At 42.1% G+C, this 23,290-nt stretch overlaps 2 protein-coding genes and 1 long non-coding RNA gene across 5 annotated transcripts in view; 2 read left to right on the forward strand and 1 right to left on the reverse strand.

Annotated features, from left to right (window-relative positions):
* Nucleotides 1-247, forward strand: part of SMG8 (SMG8 nonsense mediated mRNA decay factor) — a 6,803-nt gene extending 6,556 nt beyond the window's left edge. The window contains exon 4 of the mRNA XM_089494062.1: nucleotides 41-247. Coding sequence (XP_089350188.1) covers nucleotides 41-238 — 198 coding nt within the window. The 3' untranslated portion in view covers nucleotides 239-247. The remainder of the gene's footprint in view (nucleotides 1-40) is intronic.
* LOC149286455 (uncharacterized) overlaps nucleotides 1-1,931 on the reverse strand; it is a 14,029-nt gene extending 12,098 nt beyond the window's left edge. Inside the window, exons 1-2 of the long non-coding RNA XR_016277600.1 lie at nucleotides 1,586-1,931; nucleotides 427-519 (exon numbers count right to left, since the gene is read on the reverse strand). This is a non-coding gene — a long non-coding RNA (uncharacterized LOC149286455). The remainder of the gene's footprint in view (nucleotides 1-426; nucleotides 520-1,585) is intronic.
* GDPD1 (glycerophosphodiester phosphodiesterase domain containing 1) lies at nucleotides 266-22,986 on the forward strand. 3 transcript variants are annotated; one of them, XM_089494072.1, is made up of 10 exons: nucleotides 266-554; nucleotides 9,244-9,286; nucleotides 14,155-14,290; nucleotides 14,417-14,462; nucleotides 16,136-16,254; nucleotides 16,969-17,058; nucleotides 17,950-18,083; nucleotides 19,157-19,216; nucleotides 19,933-19,984; nucleotides 20,796-22,986. In XM_089494072.1, the coding sequence occupies exons 1-10, from the start codon at nucleotides 434-436 to the stop codon at nucleotides 20,916-20,918; spliced, it is 924 nt and encodes a 307-aa protein (XP_089350198.1). In that variant the 5' UTR covers nucleotides 266-433; the 3' UTR covers nucleotides 20,919-22,986. The 3 variants fall into 3 exon arrangements, with proteins under 3 accessions (XP_089350198.1, XP_089350196.1, XP_089350199.1); XM_089494070.1 differs by lacking the exon at nucleotides 266-554 and adding an exon at nucleotides 2,572-2,738; XM_089494073.1 differs by lacking the exon at nucleotides 266-554 and adding an exon at nucleotides 4,122-4,274.
* Nucleotides 22,987-23,290: the final 304 nt, after the last annotated feature.

Here is a 23,290-nt window from a genome sequence, read left to right on the forward strand (position 1 = left end):
TCTAACCCGTTTTTTCTTTCCAACCCTATTTCTCTCTTAGGTCCAGCCGGGGCCACCTCCTTGCCCTGTTTTTTATCCTGAGAAACAAGAAATAACCCTTCCGCCCGATGGACTGTGGGTCCTCCGATTTCCTTATGCCTATGTGACAGAACGTGGGCCTTGCTTCCCTCCGAAAGAGAACCAGCAACTGATGAGTTACAAGCTGATGCGAGGAATACTCAAGGCTGTAATACAGTAGGACTTACCGGTCTTGGCCACTTGAATTGGCACAGAAATACTTTACCCTCTTCCCTTCTCCTTCCCGCAAACCATGATCTGAATAATGCATTTTGATTAGTAAGAGCTGGAGTTTTGACAGCAATCACTGTTTTGATTTTTTTTTAAAGCCAATATACGCTTTAAAAACAAAAACTTTGTACAACTTACTGAGACAATGTCTGTGTGCCAGATCCTATCCAAGAGACTGGAACGGTGGTTATGTTTTGTACCAATGCCAATTAAGTTCTGTGCTGCGAAGATCTGTGGATTGAAAATGAAGAAAGGAGAAATAAAATGTGAGCTTCTCTGTTGTTAAAACAGAACTGTTGCATATTAATGGTATACAATAGTCCAGTATATCTTGTATATATACCTGCCATCAGGAATGCTTCTGTTAAGGATATTAGCTGTGACGCCTGTGTTTGCAATATGGTTGGCATCATGTGTAACCATAAGCCAGGATATAGTTTGTTGGATTTTGTCGTACTACTGTGTAACTTACTATTCATCTCTCTAAACCCCAAATTATGCTCTTTAAGAGATTTGGACTTCAGCTCCCAGAAGCCTCAGCCATATTGGCCAATAGTCCAAAAATCCCTTCAAAAGCACAGTTTGGGAACCACTGCTGTAGACAAATCATAGTTTCATAACCTATCACAAACCACAATGGTAATCCATAGTTAACTGTTGCCTTATGAATCCTAACTTGTTTAAACCCTGGCTTGCTAACATCTACACCCGGAACCATGGTTTGTCATTTGCTGGTTTGCCCAGTTCTGCAATGACAAAAAGTGCAGGGCAGAAATGGACCAAACATTAATGGGTTTATTGAACTTGTGTCCAGCCTTTCTCCCAATATGGAACCCAAAGCAGCTTATAATTTGAGTTAAAACAAAATATAGCTGTATAGATACAGAGGGACCTTGTTATCCGCTGAGGTTTGGTTCCAGAACCCTCCATGGATACCAAAATCGGCGGATGCTCAAGTCCCATTAAATACAATGGCATAGCAAAATGGTGTGTCCCTTATATAAAAAAGGAAAAATCAAGCTTTGCTATTTGGAATTTACACCTTTTTGGAAGATTTTCAAGCCATGGATGTTTGAATCCGTGGATAAAAAAATCCATGGATAAAGAAGATTGACTGTTTATAGACATATATGTACCACCGCGCCGGCCCTCCACATTTTTTGAGATGCCATGGAAATCTGCTTTCTTTTTGATGTTAAAAAGAAAACAACTAAGCATTTTTAACTTTGTAGACTTTGTAGAAGTTAATATTGGTTGTTGTTGTGTGACTTCGTGTTGGTTCTGACTTATGGCGAACCTATTTTCTTGGCAAGATTTATTCAGAGAGGGTTTGCCATTGCCGTCCTCTGAGGCTGAGAGAGTGTGACTTGACCAATGGATTTCCATACCCATGCTGGGACTTGAACCCTGGTCTCCAGAGTCCTAGTCCAATGCTCAAACCACTGGCTATTTGTTGTTTCATAGAAGGTTGAGGAATGGTGTCCATCGTCATGATTCTGCAGGCGAAACAGTAGTTGCTAAATTTTACCTCATAAAAGTAAATTTTACCTCACAAAATAAAATAAAAGAAAGGGCAGGAAGAATGGATGTTATTTCCATTCTGCTTCTCAAATCAGGACGAAATAAGCGCCTGTTTGTTGTTCAGTTTTACCTCACAACTCCAGGCAAAAAAGAGTGGGACAACTTGTGCTGCCTCAAGTTTGCCTCATGAAATGCAATGAGAAAGTTGTTAATGGCTGTCATTTGACTTTTGGTGACCCATGGATGAGAGACTTCCAAGAACTGCAGAAATAAGCCATATATATAATATATATATTATGTGTGTGTGTGTGTGTGTGTGTGTGTGAATGAGATTTTGGACTTCATCTCCCAGAAGCCTCAGCCATGTTGGCCAATAGCCTCGGCTTCTGGGAGTTGAAGTCCAAAATCCCTTCAAGAGCATAGTTTGGGGACCACCCTTGTGACGTCACATCAACCGTCATCCCAGAGGCCCCTCCCGCCATCCTTTCTTTGTTTCAACCGCCCCCTTTTGGGGCACAGCCCCGCCTCCATTCTCCCCTCAGCCAATTAGGCTTTCGAGCCGTGGCGCCTGCGCAGTATAGGAATAGGCGGGGCCTTCTCGTCCCGGCTTCTCCACTTGCCCGCAACCAATCAGCGTGGAGGGTGAGCATGGCGCCTGCGCAGTGGAGGAATGGGCGTGGCTTAGGCTGTGCTTGAGGGCGCGTCCTCCACTTTCTCCTCATTCGCTCTGAGGAGCTCAGAGGGCTCACTTCGGGAGAGAAGTAACGGCTCCTCTCCCGTCTGAGCCGCCGCTATGTCGGCCGCCTTGTACCTCCTCTCCACGCTGGGCGGCTACCTCCTCACCTCGGCGGTGCTGCTGAAATACCCGGCCTTGCTGCACCGTCCCAAGCGGCACCGCTTCCGATGCAGGCACATCTCCCACCGCGGCGGTGAGGGCGGGCGGCGGGCTTTCGGTTTTAATTCTTATTCATCCTAATGTCCATTTAAAAAAACAAACAACAACAAAGCTTCAAAACAACAAATGTTTTGCTGAGGAAGGGCGAGATTTGAGGGAGGAGTGGCTTGAGAGCAACGCTAGTCTGAGATGGGCAAGAAATAATAATTAGTTATTAGTAATTAAATATATATATATATATATACACACACTTACATATACATATAAAATACACGCATATATATATAATTATATATATTGAGAGTTAGGTGCGATATACGAAAATAAAAATTATATATATATATATATTGGGAGAAGGAGGATTTATAAGAAAATAAGATAATATTAATTTATATATATATATAATTATATTGGGAGAAAGGTGGGATATAAGAAAATAAAATAAAAATTATATATATATATATACATACAGATATATATATAATATATATATATTGGGAGAAAGACAGGATAGAAGAAAATAAGATAATATTAATTATATAAAATTTTGTTATAAATATTGGGAGAAAGATTGGATATAAGAAAATAAAAATTATATATATATATATATAGGGAGAAAGACAGGATATATAAGAAAATAAGATAATATTTATATATATATATATAAAATTATATTGGGAGAAAGGTAGGATATAAGAAAATAAAATAAAAATTATATATATATATATATATATTGGGAAAAAGATTGGATATAAGAAAATAAAAATAATTATATATGTATATTGGGAGAAAGGATAGAAGAAAATAAGATAATATATTTGTATATATATATATAGAAATGTATTGTATTAGGAGAAAGGTGGGATATAAGAAAATAAAATAATATTATGTGTATATATATATATATATACACATACACACACACATATATATACTTTTATTATATTTATTGGGAGAAATATAAGAAAAGAAAATAATAATAATTTATAATTAATAGTTATATATATATATATATATATATATATATATTAAGGCAATGTAATAAAATTAAGGCAAGCTTTGGGAAACTAAGGCAATATTAAGGCAATGTATTACAATTAAGGCAAGATTTGGGAAATTAAGGCAGTGGAATAAAATTAAGGCAAGGTTTGGGAGGAAGATGGAAAACTAAATGTTTTTGGGGGGGTTAAAAATCAATGCTCATTTCCAAATAATTAAGGGAAATATAATAAATATTTGGGAATTGAGTCAATATATTAAAACCAAAGCAATGTTTGGGAAACCGAGACAACGTTAAGGCAATATAATAACATTAAGGCAAGATTTGGGAGGAAGGTGGGAATTTAATGGAGGGTTGTTTTTTTTTGGGGGGGGAGATAAAAATCAGTGCTAGACATTGCCTATTTGGGATGGAGGTTTTATTACTTATTTATTTATTTATCTTGTTATCCAAGCTATCCGTTTCATCTTGATCTCATACAGAGAAGCAGAGGGAAATGTCTGGATCGGATGGCGAAAAACGAATCAGAGTTTAAAAGCAATAATAGAGGAAGGAAGTGCTGGGTTTGAAGTGTGTGGTTTGTACTTCTTTGGTGGCTTTTTTGGTGGGATCCTAGGTAATAATGTCATTTTATTGCGGGATCCTAGGTGCAAATCATTGTATTCTGTCTTGGGATCCTAGGTAAAAAGTCATTCTATTCTGTTATGAGATCCTAGGTAAAATATATCCCTGCAGTGTGTTCTGGACCTAGGGCTAAAACCTTATTACTACGCTAGACCTGGCTTTCGCTATCTTGCAGAGGGATATATTGTTTAAAGGCAAAGGTTTCCTCTTTGACACAACTGTCTGACTGTCATAGAAATTCAGTATTATTTGGAGGGTGACAAAAGACCGGATTTAGGGACAGGGAGAGAAAATTGATAGTTGTGGCAGGAGCTGGAGAGAGGAATACCACACTTCTGCCTTTTATCTTTTGAGCAGGGTTTGTTAAAAGGAACCATGTCTTGGGTACCTGCCAGCCAAGGATAACGCATCACAAGACGCGCAAAGTGGGTTCTGCTCCGTGCCCAGAACGCAAATGCATCTCTTCGCCTTTGTGACGGCCCCAGACTCTTTTGTTGTGTCGGACGCAGCGGACTTTAAAGAAACGGCTGTCCTCTTCCACCTCCGAAAACCTCAAGGAGGGGGGAAAAGCTTTTAGTCCTCTCCGGTGGACGTGTTTAAAGGATGGCGGTGGGGACGGCTGTGCGTCTCCTTTTTCTCTCTCCCTTGAAAATTGAAAATCATGACCTTGAAGTCTGTGCCCCTTTCTTCCCTCCCTCCTTTCTTCCCTCCCTCATTCCTTCCTTCCTCTCCCGCCCCAAAGGAAAAAGGCGGAGATGGCTGCCCTCCTCTTCACTTTAGGGGTCCCCTTCAAGGAAACCAGCCTTTGAGGTTTGAAGTGGTGATATACGTGAGTATATTCGTGCCGTTTGTTATCACACACTACTCCTGGTCCTGACTGTTAGCATCCTCTTCTGGGAAAGCTGCCTCTCTTTCCCGTTTCAGTGCTTCGCCACAGGCACAGTTGCAAGCGTCACTCCCTGTGTGTGCACAGACGCGCACACACCACCGCCCTTCCCACATCCCCAAATGCTGTCTGCTTTTGTTCCCTAAAATCCTGTCCTATTTTAGGATGACATCTAGAAATGTAGAGTTGGAAGAGGCTTCCCCTAAGGACCATCCAGTCCAACACCATTCTGCCATGCAGGAACTCTCAATCAAAGCATCCCCATTGACAGATGGCCATCCAGCCTCTGTTTAAAGACCTCCAAGGACAGAGACTCCATTTCTCTCTGAGGAAATGTGTGCCACTGTCAAACAGCTCTTACTGTCAGGAGGTTCCTCCGAATGTTGAGGTGAAATCTCTTTTCCTGTAGTTTGTATCCATTGCTCTGGCTCCTGTTCTCTGGAGCAGCAGAAAACAAGCTTGCTTCATCCTAAACATGACATCCCTACAAATGCTTAAGCAGGCTTATCGTATCACCTCTTAAACGTCTCTTCTCCAGGCTAAACGTACCCAGCTCCCTAAGTTTCTCCTCATAAGGCATGGTTTCCAGGCCCTTCACCATTTTAGCTGTCCTTCTCTGGAGACTCTCCAATTTATCCACATCCTTTTTGAATTGTGGTGCCCAGAACTGGACACAGTATTCCAGGTGAGGCCTGACTAAAGCAGAATAGATCTGAAGATCTACCTGAGACTTGAAAAGGAAATTCTAGCGTTAACTCAGTTTTGTGGGAAAGAGTCGGTGCTCTTGCTTTGCTTTGGGCTGTTAGGAGCAAGGGCTGGTTTTACCATGAAGGGTTGCTTGCATTGCCGTTATTGGATGTGCCTCTATATCTTGTTTCAGAGTGTCTGGTGGCACTGCCATGCTCAAGTTTATCTCCTACTTGTGTCTTGACTGCAAAGCTCAAGACCTGGGTCATATATAAGTAATGAAGATCATATTCCTCCTTAGACTGTTGGTTTAAAATAGCACGCTCCTTCCCCTAAAGAGTAATTCTTCATTTTCAGCCAACCTGATCCAATTTGAAAAAGCTGATGGGGATAAAACCTAAAGCACACAGTCGTCTGAGTGGGAATGAGAGGACCAGACCAGTGGTCTGAAGTTTCAAGGTGAAGTAACAGCAGATCTTCTTCCCTCAACCTCCGTCATTCAACTCTGATGAAATTTGACCTAGATAGGTGGGAGTCTCTCTTCTGACAAGCCTGCATTGTTTGACTGTTTAGAGAAGTAGGTGTTAGAAAGCGTAAAGGGAACCGTTCCAGATCAGAGGCGCACGAAAGAGATATTACACCCTTCTACAATGAAGTGTTACTCAGGTCACCCTGCCAAGTGTTGGAATGGAAATCAGATTGAAAACATTTCCGGGGCTGGCAGGCCCAGAAGCTCAAGTACAGCGTTGAATAGCCAGGTCGCCTCATACGTTCCAAGTTTCCGGTTAATTCCTCCGCTGTCCTTAGGCCAATGTTTTCCTTGTCCTCTCTGAGCGCGAGAAAGGTAGAAATGGTAACCTGACAAGGGTGGGGCGATGTTGAACGGGTTACAGGTGCCAGTATATGCGTGTGTGGTGGCTATATATATTGTATTGACATTTAAAACGATTATTTAATGTAGTAATTAGATGAATAATGGCTAGATTGTAGGTGGCTGTGTTAATCCTTCATGGCAGAGCCATGAATCGTGTGGCACCTAGAAGATTTAGCAGATTAATTTTGGCGTAAGTTTAGTGAAATGGAGCCAACTCTGTCAAGTGCTTTCAGTTGGGAGATACAGACGCTTTAATAAATCCAGACGCCATTTGCTTGTGAGCTGAAGAAACTCTAAAAAAACCTTAAAAGCATTGATTGTCTGCATTTACATTAACATGAATTAGCTGTCCTAAGCAGGCTCCTGTGAAATGGGGCGGTCAGCGAACCCTCTGGACTGTTTTCACAAAGCCAAAGCAAACCAAGCCATGCTGAAGTGGACGGCATCAACGGACCTGAAGACCGCAAGGTTTACAGAAGGCAAAAAACATTTTGAGGGTCAAAAACTCTCTTTGAGGCGGGTACCCCGAAAACCACCCAGTTAAGAAGGAGGATGCTGAGCGCCCATGCAGTGTTGAAATTGGAAACTGGGCAGTAACAAAATGAAATGAGAAAGACCATACCGGGATCCATCTCATTGTCTGGATGGGTAGTTGCTGTTTCAAAGCAAGAAGCTATGTTTTAAATGCCCTTCGAGAGGGACATGGGAGCGGCTCTTCCATTTCGATGAAGAATATCAAGGTTTTAATCTCGCCAGTCTGGGCACGGATGTATCCGTCTCATGAAGAACCCAGTAAGGACTGAACACAGTAGCCACAGGACGCTGGTTGGTAGGGCAAGCCGACGCCAGGGGAGAAAGCCAATGGAAGAGGATGGAAGGATATGGCTGGTATGCACTCACGCCTTGAAAAGGAAGAATTGGCCAAATGGGATGGTATGCAGAGGTTTGCAGATGTATGAAAAGTCTCCAGAAAGAAACTCTGGGAGAGCCATAAAAAAAAAGACCCAAACCAAACCATTGGACAAGACAGAGTATGTTCAGTAGGCATAGGGTTTTGTAGAGGGGGGAACAGTGAGCCAGGTAGGATGGGAACAGAGTAATATGGAGGAAGACTTAGGTGAGTGGCACACCAAACAGTGATGCTGTGTTTGAAGTACATTTTCCAAATGCACTTTTATTTGCTTCCAAATGATCGGTTACCCTATCAGTCCTATGACTTACGTTCATTTCTTGGTTCCAACTGGAATACACCCATTGAGTCAACGCGACCACAGAAGACTTCATTTACAAAGTTCATGTTGGTTATGTGGTTGCAGTCTGCAGTTGGGTTTGGGTCAATATAAATTTGGATCCCTCTGTAAACTAGAATTTGGGGTAGAGGAAGGAAGGATTGGGAAGCGTCTGCTTGATTTCTGTTAACCAACTTTTTCCTTTCCTATTTAGACATTATTGCTTGCAAAGCGTTTCGTTCAAGCAATCTGTTTTGTGTAGGACCACAAGTTGAAACAGGAGGTGCATGGTTATTTCCAGTATTACCAAAGTCATTGCACATGTGAGAAGCAGAATGTAAATACTGTCATGTTATTCCTTTTGTAGTATTGTTACTTTTCTTCACTACTGCATGCAACACTTATTAATCAGCTATTAATCGATATCAACATCAGCTAGCCTCACACAGAAGCCTTCCGCTGGCTTACTTGCTCACTTTAAGTACATATTTTACTACAGTAAGTGGCAGGGATCAATATTGCTGATGCCTCTCTGACTTGGCACAAACTGGTTCCTTAAGGGGAGACAAAAGAACTTTTTGTTGAGAGTAGATTAGTTGTTCTTTACTGGGAATTAAGTCTGGTGTTCTCCAAATTCTTCTTGGAAGGCTAGCCAGTTTCAATAGCTACCAGCCTAATAGGAGCAGAGAGGAAAAATCATAGAGAAGCTTTAGATGTTCTAGCACTTTTTCAGGGACCTGTTTCACTGTGCTTCTTTCCTCTCACACCATGCACTGTATAGTTGTTATTCCTGCAAGGGACAGACATGTTGTCCTCCTTATGACAAGATAGCCAGGTCCCCAAAGTCATGAAACGTCATGTAAATATATTCAGAAGCTAACGTTGGGTAGTTTCAGAATTCAGTGTTTGGTTGGCAACAAAGCGCCATTTACCGATTAGGCTTACAATGAATAACTTCAGGAGTCTGGGGGCAAGGCCAGCGATCTCTCACTGAATCTCTTTATCTTTTTTAAAGATCGAAACAAGCTATCTGTGGAGTGTGTACTTTGGTTGAAAGTAGAATCACATTTCCCGGAGCAGAATTCTCCAGGTTTTAACAGGGGAAAAATGGGATGGTGGACTCTGAGGGTTACAAAAAGGTGGCGGGGGGACATATTCTCTGCAAAGCATGAGTTGCCCAGTGGCAAATAAAGCAAAGTGGTCACAACATATTTTAAAATACCTCTTTATTCCTCGCAGGTGCTGGAGAAAACCTGGAGAACACTATGGAAGCCTTTCGCCAGTAAGTATGAAGATTGACATCGAAAATTGGCATATGTTTATGGACATGTCATTTGATGATTACAGTCAGGTTTGTTCATGTATTAAAGGGTCAGTTAAAGGTTTAAGTGAATTCTGGAAAGCATCTAGTACCACTTCTAGCTCATCTCAGGAAGAACATGTTCAAGGTAGGTGACAAGCTTGTCATTCATCCCTGCCCCAGGATCCAGAGATGTGGGACACATTGCCATACTCCGCACACTCGCAGGGATCTAAGGTGTTTATTTTATGGATAAATTGGAACTGTTGACCAAAAGGCATGTAAGCCATGCATTGATTTCTAGTGTAACTGCTCCCTATTTTGTGAACTAGAACCTGGATCTCCCAAATTCTGGTCCAACGCAGTGCTGCCCACACCATTCACTCTCTTCAAGGCAGACTCCAGATTCCCATCTCAGTGGGGAAGAGGGAATTTTGATATCTTTCCACCTTTGTAGTGGCAAGAAGTGCAATAGTGGCACATTGTTTAGTGGTCTTCTCCCCATGAAAAGAAAAGATGACATGAAAGAGAACTCTCTTAACTTCCCTGACCAGCTTCCATGTTCACCTTTAGCAGGATTCTCTCTCCGCTCTTCATATCATGCTGTTTCTTTTGGACTGTTTGGAGGGGGAAAGCAGTTTGTCATTTAGGGAGAAGTGGTGTGCAAGTCATGGCCTGTCCAAGATCATTTGCTTGAGAATTTGAGCCTGGGAGAAGTGATTAAAATGGAGCTTTCTTTCTTTCTTTCCCTTTCCAGTACTACCTTTTTAGGAACAACAATCTACTCTACAGCTGATACTTGAGTTTGGTTTTATTTATGCAGCTTCCAATCCTAGAACTTACTTTTATTCATCATCCTTGGTATTTTAACATTTTAGAACCAGAGCAGCCCAGTGGTAATCCTTGGCATTAGCCTAGCAATATAATACAGAAGCTCAGCGTGTTCTTTAAATAACGTCTCAAACTTTTCCTGCAGGATGTTCAGATATATCTGCCTTGAGAAAACCTAGAGTAGAGGCCAGGGAGAAGGCAGCTGTTCAGTGAGCTAAAGTATTCCTGATCAGATGTTTCTTGTGAAATAAACACTGCAGAGGTCAACAGGCAAATAGCAAGGTCAATACCTTTCTTCTTTGCCGTTAAACATGTCGGCATCTGAAACAAAATATCAGGATAAATAGACCTTTTGTCCTTTCATTGCTGCATTCTTAGGTGTGTCTTACTTTTAGGAAAAAGATTTATGAACTCTTTCATTTAACGCACACACATGTTTCTTGGGCAGAAAGCAGGTTTTTTTCTATAGAAGACAGTGTAGGAAACCCATTTGGCTGAATGAAACGACATGTGAAAGGGATCTTGGAGTCCAGGTTGACCACAAGTTGAACATGAGTAATCAGTGCGATGCGGCAGCTAAAAAGGTCAATGCAATTTTAGGCTGCATCAATAAAAGTATAGTGTCTAGATCAAGAGAAGTAATAGTGCCACTCTATTCTGCTCTGGTCAGGCCCCACCTGGAATATTGTGTCCAGTTCTGGGCACCACAATTTAAAAAGGATGTTGAGAAACTGGAGCCATGTGTCCAAAGGAGTCCGACTGAAATGGTGAAAGGTCTGGAAACCATGCCCTATGAGGAACGACTTAGGGAGCTGGGTACGTTTAGCCTGGAGAAAAGAAGATTAAAAGGTGATATGATAGCCCTGTTTAAATATTTGAAGGGATGCCATATTGAGGAGGGAGCAAGCTTGTTTTCTTCTGCTCCAGAAACTAGGACCCGGAGCAATGGATGCAAGCTCCAGGAAAAGAGATTCCACCCCAACATTAGCAGGAACTTCCTGACAGTAAGGGTTCTTTAACAGTGGAACACACTCCTTCCTCTGAGCATAGTGGAGTCTCCTTCCTTGGAGGTCTTTAAGCAGAGGCTGGATGGCCATCTGTCAATGGGAATGCTTTGATTGTGATTTCCTGCATGGCAGAATGGGGTTGGACTGGATCAGGGCCCTTGCGGTCTCTTCCATCTCTAGGATTCTATGATTCTACACAGAAAGCAGTATTCTTTTGCAGTAACCTGCAGAATCATTGCTCCATAGTAGTTTTGGAATGTGGAATACTAAGAGAAAATTGCATAACATTCTTCTTGGTCTTTTATTCTTCCTCACAAGGTTTCCTGACAGCTGGGAGACCCTTTTTTTTTACCCGGAATGAGTACAGTAATTACAGATATTCTTTCTATCCATAGTCCTAGCTAATGTGAGCCATGAGATCTTCTGTAAAAGATCCAGAGAACTCCATTTTGGGAAAGGCGTTCTTAAGCAAATATTTCCTTGCTCAGTCTGTTACGTATATGCTTAATAGTGCCATAGCAGTTTGGTACATGTCACATAATTATATATGCTCCCATATAGTTCAGGAGTCAGTTTTCCGTTCTACCGAAGACTTAGCGTGCAGACATTTGTTACCGCTTCTCCATCCCCACAAATTTCGTTTATACATTAAAAGGCCTCCTGTGGAAAAAAGTGTTATTTCTGAAGGCTGCAAAATGAAAGGTGTATAAAAGGACTTGGATTGTGGTGTCCAGAGTCCCCCTCGGTAGCTAGCTTCTTTGTATGAGAGTCATAATTGACATTTGCAACCTACACACTCTGTGGTAAACTGCATTTCAAGTCCTTAGATGTACTTGCAGAGTGTTCTCAAGATGAGTGGGCTGGCTGCAACATTAATGTGAGAATTTCGGAGGCAATGTGACCTGGGCTGCCTCTTTTTTCCTAAGACCTTTCAGATTACGCTTTCTAAAATGGCAGATTACAACAGCTTTCAAGCGCTGCTCTTTGTGGGAACCTGTGATTATATGAAATTATCTCACCCTCCTCCCTTTCACTCTTTCCCTTTGCTTGGTATTGTTGCAGCAAGTACAGTTTCTTCCAAAGTATTCCGCATCGCCGGCATTTTCATAACCGAACAAGGGTCATTGAAAATTACTTAGGAGCTTCTAATCTCCATGGTAGCTAAATGCAGCGGGTTTAACACAACATAGCAACTTTCCTTTAAATCTTCTGGCGCCGATGTGTGTAAAATACCGGTGTGGTAGTTCAGTTTGCTAGGAAAGGATTGCATTACATGATCAATTGCCTTAAATGTATTTCTGTTCGTGCACTTAAGGCAGCGATGTCCAAACTTTGGCCCTCCAGGTGTTTTGGACTTCAGCTCCCAGAATCCCAAACCATTGGCCAAGGTGGCTGAGACTTCTGGGAGCTGAAGTCCAAAACACCTGGAGGGCCAGAGTTTGGGCATTGCTGACTTAAGCTCTTCCCTGCCTTTCCTCCTAGACTATAAGGGAACTAACAGGCTATGTGAAACATATTATAAAAACACAAAGACCATTAAAACCGTGCTTCTAAAATAACTATAACAAAACACAGTAAAGGACATAAGCAAAAATTGGCAGATGTATAGCACTTGTCCATACCCCAAAAGCTTGCCCAAAGAAGCATGTTTTCAGCTGACAACCTAAATGGCAGCGATGTGAGTGACGGTCATATCTCTACTCGGTCAGATGGCCACCAGGTCCTGCCATATGTGCTAGCCCTACAAGCCATGCTTTTTTTAGGGAGGTCACAAGCAGAGCCTCCCTAGTGATACCTACATCCCAGGTTGGTCATTGAATTAAAATGTTAACACTTGATCTCTGTACTCCTGCCCCACATAGCTAGTGCGTTATGTTGCAGCAAGAAGAAGGGAAACAGCAAATTTGGCTAAAGCCATTTGAAGCTAGTATGCTAACATAAAAGTGACTCTGAGCAGCTACATTTTCTCAGAAAGGACATAGACAACATCTCTAACGCAGCCAATTGTTCTGCACACATACACATAGGATGTGGAGCTAATAGGCCATTACATTAAGGGTGAGCTCAAGACCATGGTGCTTGTTGTGTACCCGAGATCCAGTGTAACCACACTGGTGCAGGTCGATGCTAAATGTGTAGAGGAGTTAGGCAAGTGAGTCCAAATCCCTGGTTTCAGTTCCTTATGTAATGGCCTTGTCTGTAGCTCTTACATCAGCTTTTCCCCTTGCTTTGAGGGTGACATGAAGTCATGCCTTCCCACTGAGCTGCACCTGCACCTAAAAGCATATAATTAGCTACCTGGCTTGCGAACGTAGCTATCTTGTAATAACATCTGGGCTTGCCAACTGCATCATTTCTGCCAACTGTCATTCTTTTTTTCTCATGGGCACTGATAACCTTTAGGACAAGTAACAGGTGCACAGGATGTTCTTTGTCCTCATCTGGCTGCTGTACTATCTCTTTTTCCCCTCACTTTACTCCAGTCTATTGTTTCCTATCCTATGTCATATCATAGGGTCGCCCAGTGGGTTGCAGGGCAGAGCAGGCAACTGAACCCTGGTCTCCAGCGTCTTAGTCAAACACTCAAACCACTATGCCACACTGACCATTTATTTGCTGGACACAGGTGAGGTCTGGTTTGGATCAGAGGCTATCAGTTGCTGTCGGCTATCACTCTTGCATTTTCACTTTAATTCAAGGTGTAGTCTATCTTTTACATAATAAAACATTTACAAGGCAACCACAATCAATTAAATTAACCCCCACACACATATAACAACACCCCAAGAGATGGTTAACGTGAAGATGTGTACCACCCACCTGAATTCTGTTTGGCTTAGCAATCCTAAGGCTGTTAGTAACAAATCAGAAGTGGTGCAGAGCTAATACTGTTTACACTGGAACAAGAAAGGGGAATTGTTTTTACAAACCGGCTTTCCAGACTCTGTTCTTCTTCACCCACCCTGTCCCAAGGATAAAGTTTGGGTTTTGTTCTCTTCCTCTTCTCTCCAGCGCCGTCAACGTGGGGACCGACATGCTGGAACTTGACTGCCATTTGACAAAGGATGAAGAAGTTGTGGTCTCCCATGACGAGAATCTGAAGCGGTCAACAGGGGTTGATGTCAGTATATCTGACCTTAAATACTCGGTATGTTGAAGTAAATGCTCTCCTCCCATCTCCCAGCAAAGGCTTAAGAAACTGGTGACAAACCAGTTTTTCTAAAACTGGAAGGAGAAGGTGTTGAGTTAATTTAAGTTATCTTTATTTTTATAGGAACTCCCACCATACCTCTGCCGGCTGGATGTAAGTTTTCAGAAAGGTAATATTTGGAAGAACTTGGCCGCTGTCAAAATATACGTGTTCTTAGTACTCCTGTGTTGTTGTCTGTGGCTTTGATAATTGAAACCAGCAGTGCTGCCCCGTCTGTGTTATTCATTTAAAGTATCTCTACCCTGACTTTTCAAAATCTCAAAACAGTTTATGTTGGAACAAACTAGACCAGTACAGCAGTATAAAAGCTGCATTATGTGTTTTGTGGCAAAAAAAGTAGTTCAAGCCACAGGACTTGGCTCATAAAATACCTTCTAGAATAGTTTTATAATACAAGGCTAGGAGAAGTTAAGTGGTTTACAGTGCAGAACAGTATTGAATGGGGCTTTGTTGTCGTCGCATGTATTCAAGTCATTTCTGACCTTAAAGTCAACCTGTAATGGGTTTGTTTTTTGTCAAGATGTCTTCACAAGGGGTTTATCTGAAACTCTGGCTGAGAAAATGTGACTTGTCTGTGGTCATCCAGTTGGTTTCCGTGGCCAAGCAGGGATTTGAACCGTGGTTTCATGAAGTCTAGCCCACCCTCCACACAACACTGTTTCCAATATAGGGCTTTATTGTCAAAATTGATTCAGATGAGTTTTCCCGTTGCCTTCCTGTAAGGCTGAGAAAGTGTGACTTGCCATGGCTTTCCATGGCCAAGCTGAGTTCCAAACCCTGGTCTTCCACAGCCCTAGTCCAAGACTCAGTCTACTACATCACACACATTGCTGTTAAGTGTTACAGGGTCCGTGATGGACACCTTGAAAATAATTCAGTTGCAGACCTTGGGAAGGTTATTCTTTTGGACTACAGTTTCCAGAATTCCTTAGCCAGCATGATGGGTGAGGAAGCTAGGAAATTTTAGCTCCCAAAAGGTAGCATTTCCAAGTGCTGGAGAGGAAGAGCTTGGTGCAACTGGTCGTATAGCAGAATCAATGGAGTAGTACCCATGTCCCATCTCTTTAGCCAATGTCATGCTTTTAGTTTTTCTCCCAATGTGTATAGCGCCTAGTCGTCTGTTCCCCAATTCCTTTACTGTTTCTTTCCCTCCAAGGTTGCAGACTGCAGTTGACATATAGGGTAGGATGGGTTGTGGATGTGTTAACCTGCTTGCGTTCCAAAGGGCATGTGTGTCGATGGGAGGCCCTCTATCATTTAAACCTAAAGGATGGTACAGAAGACCACTAGGTCAATGTATAACTGGGTTTGCAAACATGGTGTTGTCCAAACCGGCTGGGAAAATGAAGGTTTATGACCTGTCTCCGTTCTGGAATGAGTGGCTGAGGATTTGGGAGTCATCCTGAGCCTGTATTCTTGAAAATTCTTGCTTATCATAAGCAAAGCAACAAGTCATTTTGGAATGGCTCAAGAAACCACCCATGCCTTATTTATTGTAAAGTCTTAGTCCAGTTTTGCAGGAGAGAGATGGACCAGATTGCCAGGTTTGGATGCCACAAATGATAAAACCACAGAAAGAATGGCCATGTTTCATTTAGCTGCTGCTCCAATAACCAACCAGCAAACTGCCTCATTTCGTGGGCCACAGCTTGTCAGGATTTTTAAAAATCCAAGGGTCTGACCCCAGTTACTTGCCCTGTAATGTCTGAAACAGCTTTAATTCGAAATGAAAATAACTTGCAAGCCTCCTGGCAGAAACCCAATTCTCTTTCTGTCCCGCAGAGTGCCACTGCGAAGGTGAAGACAAGCGCATCCCGCTCCTGAAAGAGGTGTTCGAAGCCTTCCCTCACACTCCTGTCAACATCGACATTAAAGTGAACAACGACACTCTGATCAAAAAGGTGAGTCGGTGTGTCTGATTCTGCTTCAGTTGAAAATAGCAAGTGGAAGGTGATGGGAAATGCTTCTCTCTCTCTGAAACCCCAGAGAGCTGCTGACCATGAGGGAGAACAAACCTACTAGACTACACTCCTATTTAGTCTACTAGACTAAAGCAGCTGATGTTATTGTAAGGCCGCTTCCTCTAGTTTTGTATTTAGCTTGAGCATGTCTTTTGTATTGCAGCATGTTTAAAAAGCCTTTCATCTGTAACAATTGGTTTTTTTTACAGCTGAAAGAAATTTTAAATGCACTAACTCACTGCTTAAACTGAAATATTTTGTAAGATTTGGTGATGCGGAGCTTTTGTAAACTACTTTTGAAAGTTCACCAAGGGCATGAATCTTCCAATAAGAGCAAGCTTCAATAGGTAGCCTTGCAACTGAGCTAAAATCAAATGGACTTAAACACTTGCCTCTATCTCAGATGTGTGTCAATCCTAGCAATAGTGATTGTGTTGCCTCAGGATAGAAGATTTAACTCTTTTTTAAAAAGTCTTTTCAGAGAGATCAATAAAAAAGTCTTGCTTCTCGATGAAGGTGGCATCAGGTGGATTCACTGCAGCCTATTTTGAAGGAATAGTGTGATGCTGATTCTTGCTAAGCATTGCTTTGTTTCTATTATTGATCATGAATATGAATCCAGTGTGCTATTTTTATTTTTTGTATTGATCCTAGGTTTCAGAATTAGTGACCTGTTACAAGCGAGAACATTTGACGGTGTGGGGCAGCGTCAACCATGAGGTTGTGGAAAAGTGTCATAAAGAAGTAAGTGGCCTTTATTTTTCATCTTGCTTTCTGTCACTTCGTGAGCTTATTTATCCTGACCTTTGTCCAAAGAGCTCAAGCAGTATGCTATTCATTGATTTTTTTTCTTACCTGTCCCCCAATTTTACTCTCAAAACTCCCTGGGAGGCATATGAAGTCCAACCCACTGCCATAGAACAAGGACTGCACTCCCCAGAGATGCCCACCCAACCATTGTTTAAAGACCTCCAAAGGAAAGTCCACTGCCATCCACAGCAAATCTATGCTTACAGTAAAGACATTCTTTCTAAGGTTTAGGTGGACTTTAATTGATTGGTTCATGTTCTAAATAGTCTATATCACATCCCTTCAGATGTTTAAAGATAGCTATACTGTAAAGGCACCAGATCCCTATCTGATCTTGGAAGCTAAGCCAGGTCAGCCTGGGTTAGATGGGAGACCACCAACAAATGTCAGGTGCTGTAGGCTATATTTCAGAGGAAGGAACTGGAAAAACCTAAGCATTTCTTGTCTAAGAAAGGCCTCTGATATTTGTGAGGTTACCATAAGGTGGCAAGCAACTTGAAGGCACATAGACACATCATGTCACTTCTCAGTCCTCTCTTCTCCAAGCAGTTCCTTCAGTCATTCCTCATAAGGCTTGGTTTCCAGGTCACTGAAGACGTTCTTTTCTCTTCCTCTGAACTGTGGAGTGTGGAAGACACAGATGAAAAAAAATAGCTTTCAAGGGAAATTCCAAAGCTTGCTGAAAATTAGAAGTGTCTTTTGGCAATAACAAAAGGGAGAGAAAGGAACGCAAGCGGTCAGTTTTGAGTTGGTGGTTCTGGTTGTACCTGATAGTCTAGTCGTAACCCAAGCCTCCTGTGTTTCTGATTTGGTTTTCCTCCTCAGAACGCTCGCATTCCTATCCTCTTCTGCTTGCGGCGTGTCCTCCTCCTCCTCGGTCTGTTCTATACTGGTCTTCTGCCTTTCTTTCCCATCCTGGAGGAGTTCTTGGAGATTCCCATGCCTTCCATCATCCTCAAGTGAGTAGCATACTTGCATATGGGGCAGTGTGAGGGAAAGAGCAATGATGGCATTGGCAATACAGCAGCAAGAGCCAGCGAGTGTGAGATTTGAGAATTTGATTTGAGAAGCCTTTCTTTGGATCGTCACTCTGGGACCCATTTGTGGCATTCTGGGACATCCTGTTTATTTGTCTTTTTGGCATTCATGGTATCTGTGACACTCCCTTCCAATACCACATTTCAAATTGGTTGACTCTCTTCCTCTTGGCTGCTTTTTCTATACAGCTTTCACAACTACACATATAAAATACAAACACTATAGTATGGGTGATTCTGTGTTCCTCGGTGTGATTTTATTTCAGAGTCTCTGAGGGCAATGTAATGAGAATATAGCATATATGCTCAGCTATAAGTCGACCTCATGTATAAATCGAGGCCAGATTTCGGGGCCAAAATTATGGATTTTGATATGACCTGTGTACAAGTTGAGGGTAAAATTTAGGGTCATGTAGCAAAGGATCTCAAGGAGGAAGCAAACGAAAATGGTGCGAAAGGTACACCGATTTGTACCCATACTACAGGCTGGATGGACTATAGAGTAGAGATGGGTCAGCGCTTCCAGGACAGATTATGCTCTTGCCTTTCACTAAAGGATGGTTCCTTGTTTAAGTAAAAGTAAAAGTACAGTACTTACATTGACCCTGGAATAACTCAGGTTTTTTGGATTAAATTTTTGACTTAAAATTTCTAGACGTATACATGAGAATATAGAATAGTTATTGAAAATGAATACAGAACAAATGGGAGAGTAAACACAAGTATGTTTTTGTAAGTTTTTCAAACCATGTGGCCATGTTCTAGAAGAGTTTATTCCTGATGTTTCGCCTCCATCTGTGGCTGGCGTCTTCAGAGATTCCTCTGAAGGAATAGCTTCCAGATTTTTCTGAAGATGCCAGTCACAGATGCAGGCGAAACGTCAGGAATAAACTCTTCTAGAACATGGCCACAGAGCCTGAAAAACTCACCATAAACTATGAATGGTGGCTGTAAAAGCCTTACACTAAACACAAGTCATTTCATTCTGATCTTAGGTTGAAAGAACCAGAGAAGATCTCCAGGAGCCAGCGGTTTACCATCTGGCTTACAGACACGTAAGGCTTCTTTGTCTACTACGTCTCTTGCTCTCATTGCCTCCTCTGCCACTGTTTCCTAGTTGTGTGCCTAAAAACAAATCCGATCCCTTATTGTAGGGCAGCCATCTCTCATCTAAGCCATAGGTCCTGTTTTCTAAGTGTTACCCAAAAGTCAATGGCTGATTCCATCGCCTTTTGTCATGGCCCATGTTTCTGTTCCGAGTCTTGGGAATTGTCAAACTCTAGAGGAGCATATTTGAGTTCTCCCTTGAGCATAAAGCTGCAAAGAAGTTTGGGAGAATCAGCAGGATATAATTTATCCCATCTATTCCAAAGAAAGTAATAAATAATCAAGGCATCTGCCAAGAAGGTTTCAAGATAGCATCTGGGTCAGGCCTGGAGGCAGATTGAAATGAGTTTATATAATTTGTTTCATTCAGGAATGTCTGGGGAGAGTCAAATATCACATGTATTTAAACCATTATTTTTTTATTTGTATGAATTAGGTATGTAATTTGTTACTAATCTTCCCACTGCATGTGTCTTTGTGCATGTATTTATTTCCCCTCCAGATAAACCAAATGCGTAGTTTATTTGTTTTAGTAAGACTCGTACAGTTTTAGTCAGGGTCTTACAGCCAAAGACAGTAGCATCATTTCTTCCCTCATAAGATGTTTTGATGTTTGCATTACTTTGGAGACATTCAAGTAATTTTCTTCTCCTTGCGGTTGCAGATTGTTAATGAGGAAAGCGTTATTCGACCACCTCACTGCTCGAGGAATTCAGGTATAACATTACACTTGTCCCTCCATATTCGCTAGGGTTAGGGGCACAAGACCCCCGTGAATATGGAAAAACCGCAAATAACCAAAACACCACAATTTTACCTGAGAGGACACCTCTCTAGGAATCTCTAGGTCCTCCAGGGCAACTCTGTGGTCAACGTCCAACAGACACTGACCATAGGACTGCACTGGAGGAGCTACAGAGGCCTAGTAGAGTATTCTCTCTAGCAATCTCTAGGTCTATCAGTGCAACTTTTAGTTAAAGTTGACCATAGAATTGCATTGGAGGAGCTACAAATGCTTAGAGTATTCTCTCTAGGAATCTCTAGGTCTTTCAGTTCAACTTTTATTTAAAGTACTGGAGGACCAAGATATTCCTGGAGAAAACATATTAATCAAATCTGCACATATCAAAGCTGCAAATATGGAGGGATGAATGTATATGCAATTTGTATATTGTCTTACTTTGTATTTCGCTCTTTAATAATGTATGCACCACGTTCAAGGAACTTGCCATACATTGAATGGCCGGGATGCGGAACATTTGTCTGTCCAAATTCTGGTGGACTATGATCCCATGATCCATCACTACACATTAGGGCTGATGTGTGTTGGCAATCCAATAGCATTTGGGGAGTGTAGTTAATAAAACCAGGAGGTGGAGCATAAATTAAATAACTTTATCAATAAGCCAGGTTTCAGCAGCACCGCTTCTAATAATTCTGAGCTAGACCAATGTGTGTTCCCATATTAAAAGTGGATTCTGTGCAACATTTCCACCTTCTGAACTTCCCTGTTGTTCTCTTCTTCAGGTCTACATCTGGGTACTGAACGAAGAGCAGGAATACAAGCGAGCGTTTGACTTGGGAGCCACCGGCGTGATGACGGACTACCCCACAAAGCTGAAGAACTTTTTACACACCTATGCGGCATAAAGCAAGGATGGCTTCTGTGAAGAAGTGTGGGTGTTTTGGGGGGATGACAGGAACGGACACACAAAAAAGTCAAGGAGGGATAGCCCTCTCTTTCTCAATTCCTCCCCGACTCCACAACACAGTCACCTGATGATGGCAGACATAAGCAGCTGGATCATATTACCTCATTCTTAAGTCATGACACTTGTAGAGATTGTACACAGCTATATTTATTTACAATTTTAAATGACATAGTTTACATTTTCTTTTGGAAAACACGACGGTTAGCGGCCTAACAGATAGGTGTAGGAAGAGATCTGCTGACAAGGGTACCTTGCAGCGGCGATAGCCGTAACGTAGCTCTCATCTGTCGCTTGTAGCTCTCAGACTTGACCGCCTTTGCGCATGGGAAACATTCCAGCACTACAGATTTTCTTTCTTAAATCTTGCATTGACCGTGTAAACATTTCTAGTCAACTGACTAGCGTGACGAAGAAATTGCCTGGTTGTCCCAGGTAAACGTAAAATGAGAGGGTTTTGAAAAGCTGTTGGCAGAGACCTGTTGGTACTTTATCAACAGGACCATTTTGAAGTGAGGCCAGACCCCCAATCCTGCTCTTGCTTTTCTCCTCCTCCCTACACCTGGGAGGATGCTAGGAGTCCGGTTTTAATTCAGCCTCTGCTCCCTCCATGTACCTTTTTTTACTCTGTGGCTGGCCGCGTTAGAGGACTCCCGACCAGATTGTCCAGGGAGTTCTCGTCTCCAGTCCCTAGCGTAGCTCACGATGTTCGTTTTATGCGCCTGTGTGTTTGACTTAACACTTAGCAATACTGCTGCTATTAGTTGGGGTCAGTGTAATAGGGATTTTAGGCCAGTTTATGGAGCAGCATAGCTGCTCCGGCTTCGGTGGAAGCACTTTTCCGCAGCCTTCGCAGCCACTGCCTTTGAATAGAACAGACGGTTCATCGTGGTGCGGTTTGATAGAAGAGACAAAGCTGTGATAGGGCTGCAAACGTCCGTATTTTAGCATTGAAACCCGCATACTTTCTGTCATTCCAAACTTGTGTCTCTGAAATGTAATAGTTCTTGCCAAGAAGATAACCACTAGTTTTTTTATTAGCTTTTTATTGATGCATCTAGAAGTATCTCCCTATTCTTCAGTTGGAGAGTTCTAGTAAGAAGTTCTGAATCGAATAATAGGGTTCTCCTTTATTCCTTATTCATTTTTCAAAAAACTCACTAAGTAACCTACCTCACAATGTTGTTGTGAGGTTAGCGCAGGGTTTTGAAAATCCCTAGACGCCGCCCCTGAGCTTACTAGAGAAACGTGATGCAAATGTGACTTTGAAGGACTATTCCAGCTAGGGAAGATTTTGCTTTCGAAGCCGTAGAAAGTAGCATCTCCTAGGCTTGGTTTAAAATGTAATGTGAGATATCGTACCGGGGTGTTTTTTTAAACTTTGTTTTAAAATAGTCGTGGTGAAACGTGGTTCTGTCCCATTAAAGTACTTAGGGATCGCTGTGACGGGTTCCCTTTCGGGACTAAACCCGCAGTTCTAAGCCTTTGGGTTCTGGTCCCTCGCCTTTCCCCCAAAAGTGATCCCTATGTGAACAAGTGAATGTGTTGATCTGTGAGTATAAAACAGGACCATTTGGTATAAAAAGATTAAACTATTAATGCACAAATAGATCCCACATTAACCCCTGAATTATTAAATCATCCCCAAAATCCTATTCAGTTCTTTCCCTCTTAGTGTTATTGCAAAGAGTGTCCTTTGTAAGATGTAGTTGTAAAGAAGGGTTTTGATATCCCATTGTCCTGGATGTTAGTTTGAGAAAAGGAACGAAGCGGGCAGACTATGTATGTATGTATGTATGTATATGTATATATAACTGAGGTTTGTAAATGTCATGAAGGATTCAGCAGTACATTTCATGCCCTTGAAACATTCCTCTGGCGCCAGCCGTGCTTTTGAAGGGAAACTGGAGATGTGAGGCCTGGCGTTCAAAATATATCTGAATACATGCTCCGAACTGTCAAGGAATAATGGTCTTTTTAAATATATATATATGGTTAAAGTGGTTCTGTCACTGTTTGGTAAAATGTCAGTTCTAGGAATCGCTCTGTCCTTTGTTACCTTATGGAAATTTCCCCTTATGCTGCTATTTCTTTTAAACAAGGTGCAAAGCTACCCTCCGCAAAGGAGGAGCTGGGGGTCTCCTCCCTTTGGAGGCAAATGTTTTCTAGTGCTGGTCTTCTCCACTCCTGGACTCTTCAGTCTGCCCCTAAATATACCAGGACCTAGACTGTCTGAGACTGATAGGAGCTGGAAATCCAGTAACGCCTGGACAGCCACATGTAATAATCCCGCCTTTCGTAGTTCTGTATGTA

Source organism: Sceloporus occidentalis, unplaced genomic scaffold (assembly GCF_023333645.1).
Source record: "Sceloporus occidentalis isolate IW3139 unplaced genomic scaffold, rSceOcc1.0.p SCAF_69, whole genome shotgun sequence".
Taxonomy (NCBI): domain Eukaryota; kingdom Metazoa; phylum Chordata; class Lepidosauria; order Squamata; family Phrynosomatidae; genus Sceloporus; species Sceloporus occidentalis.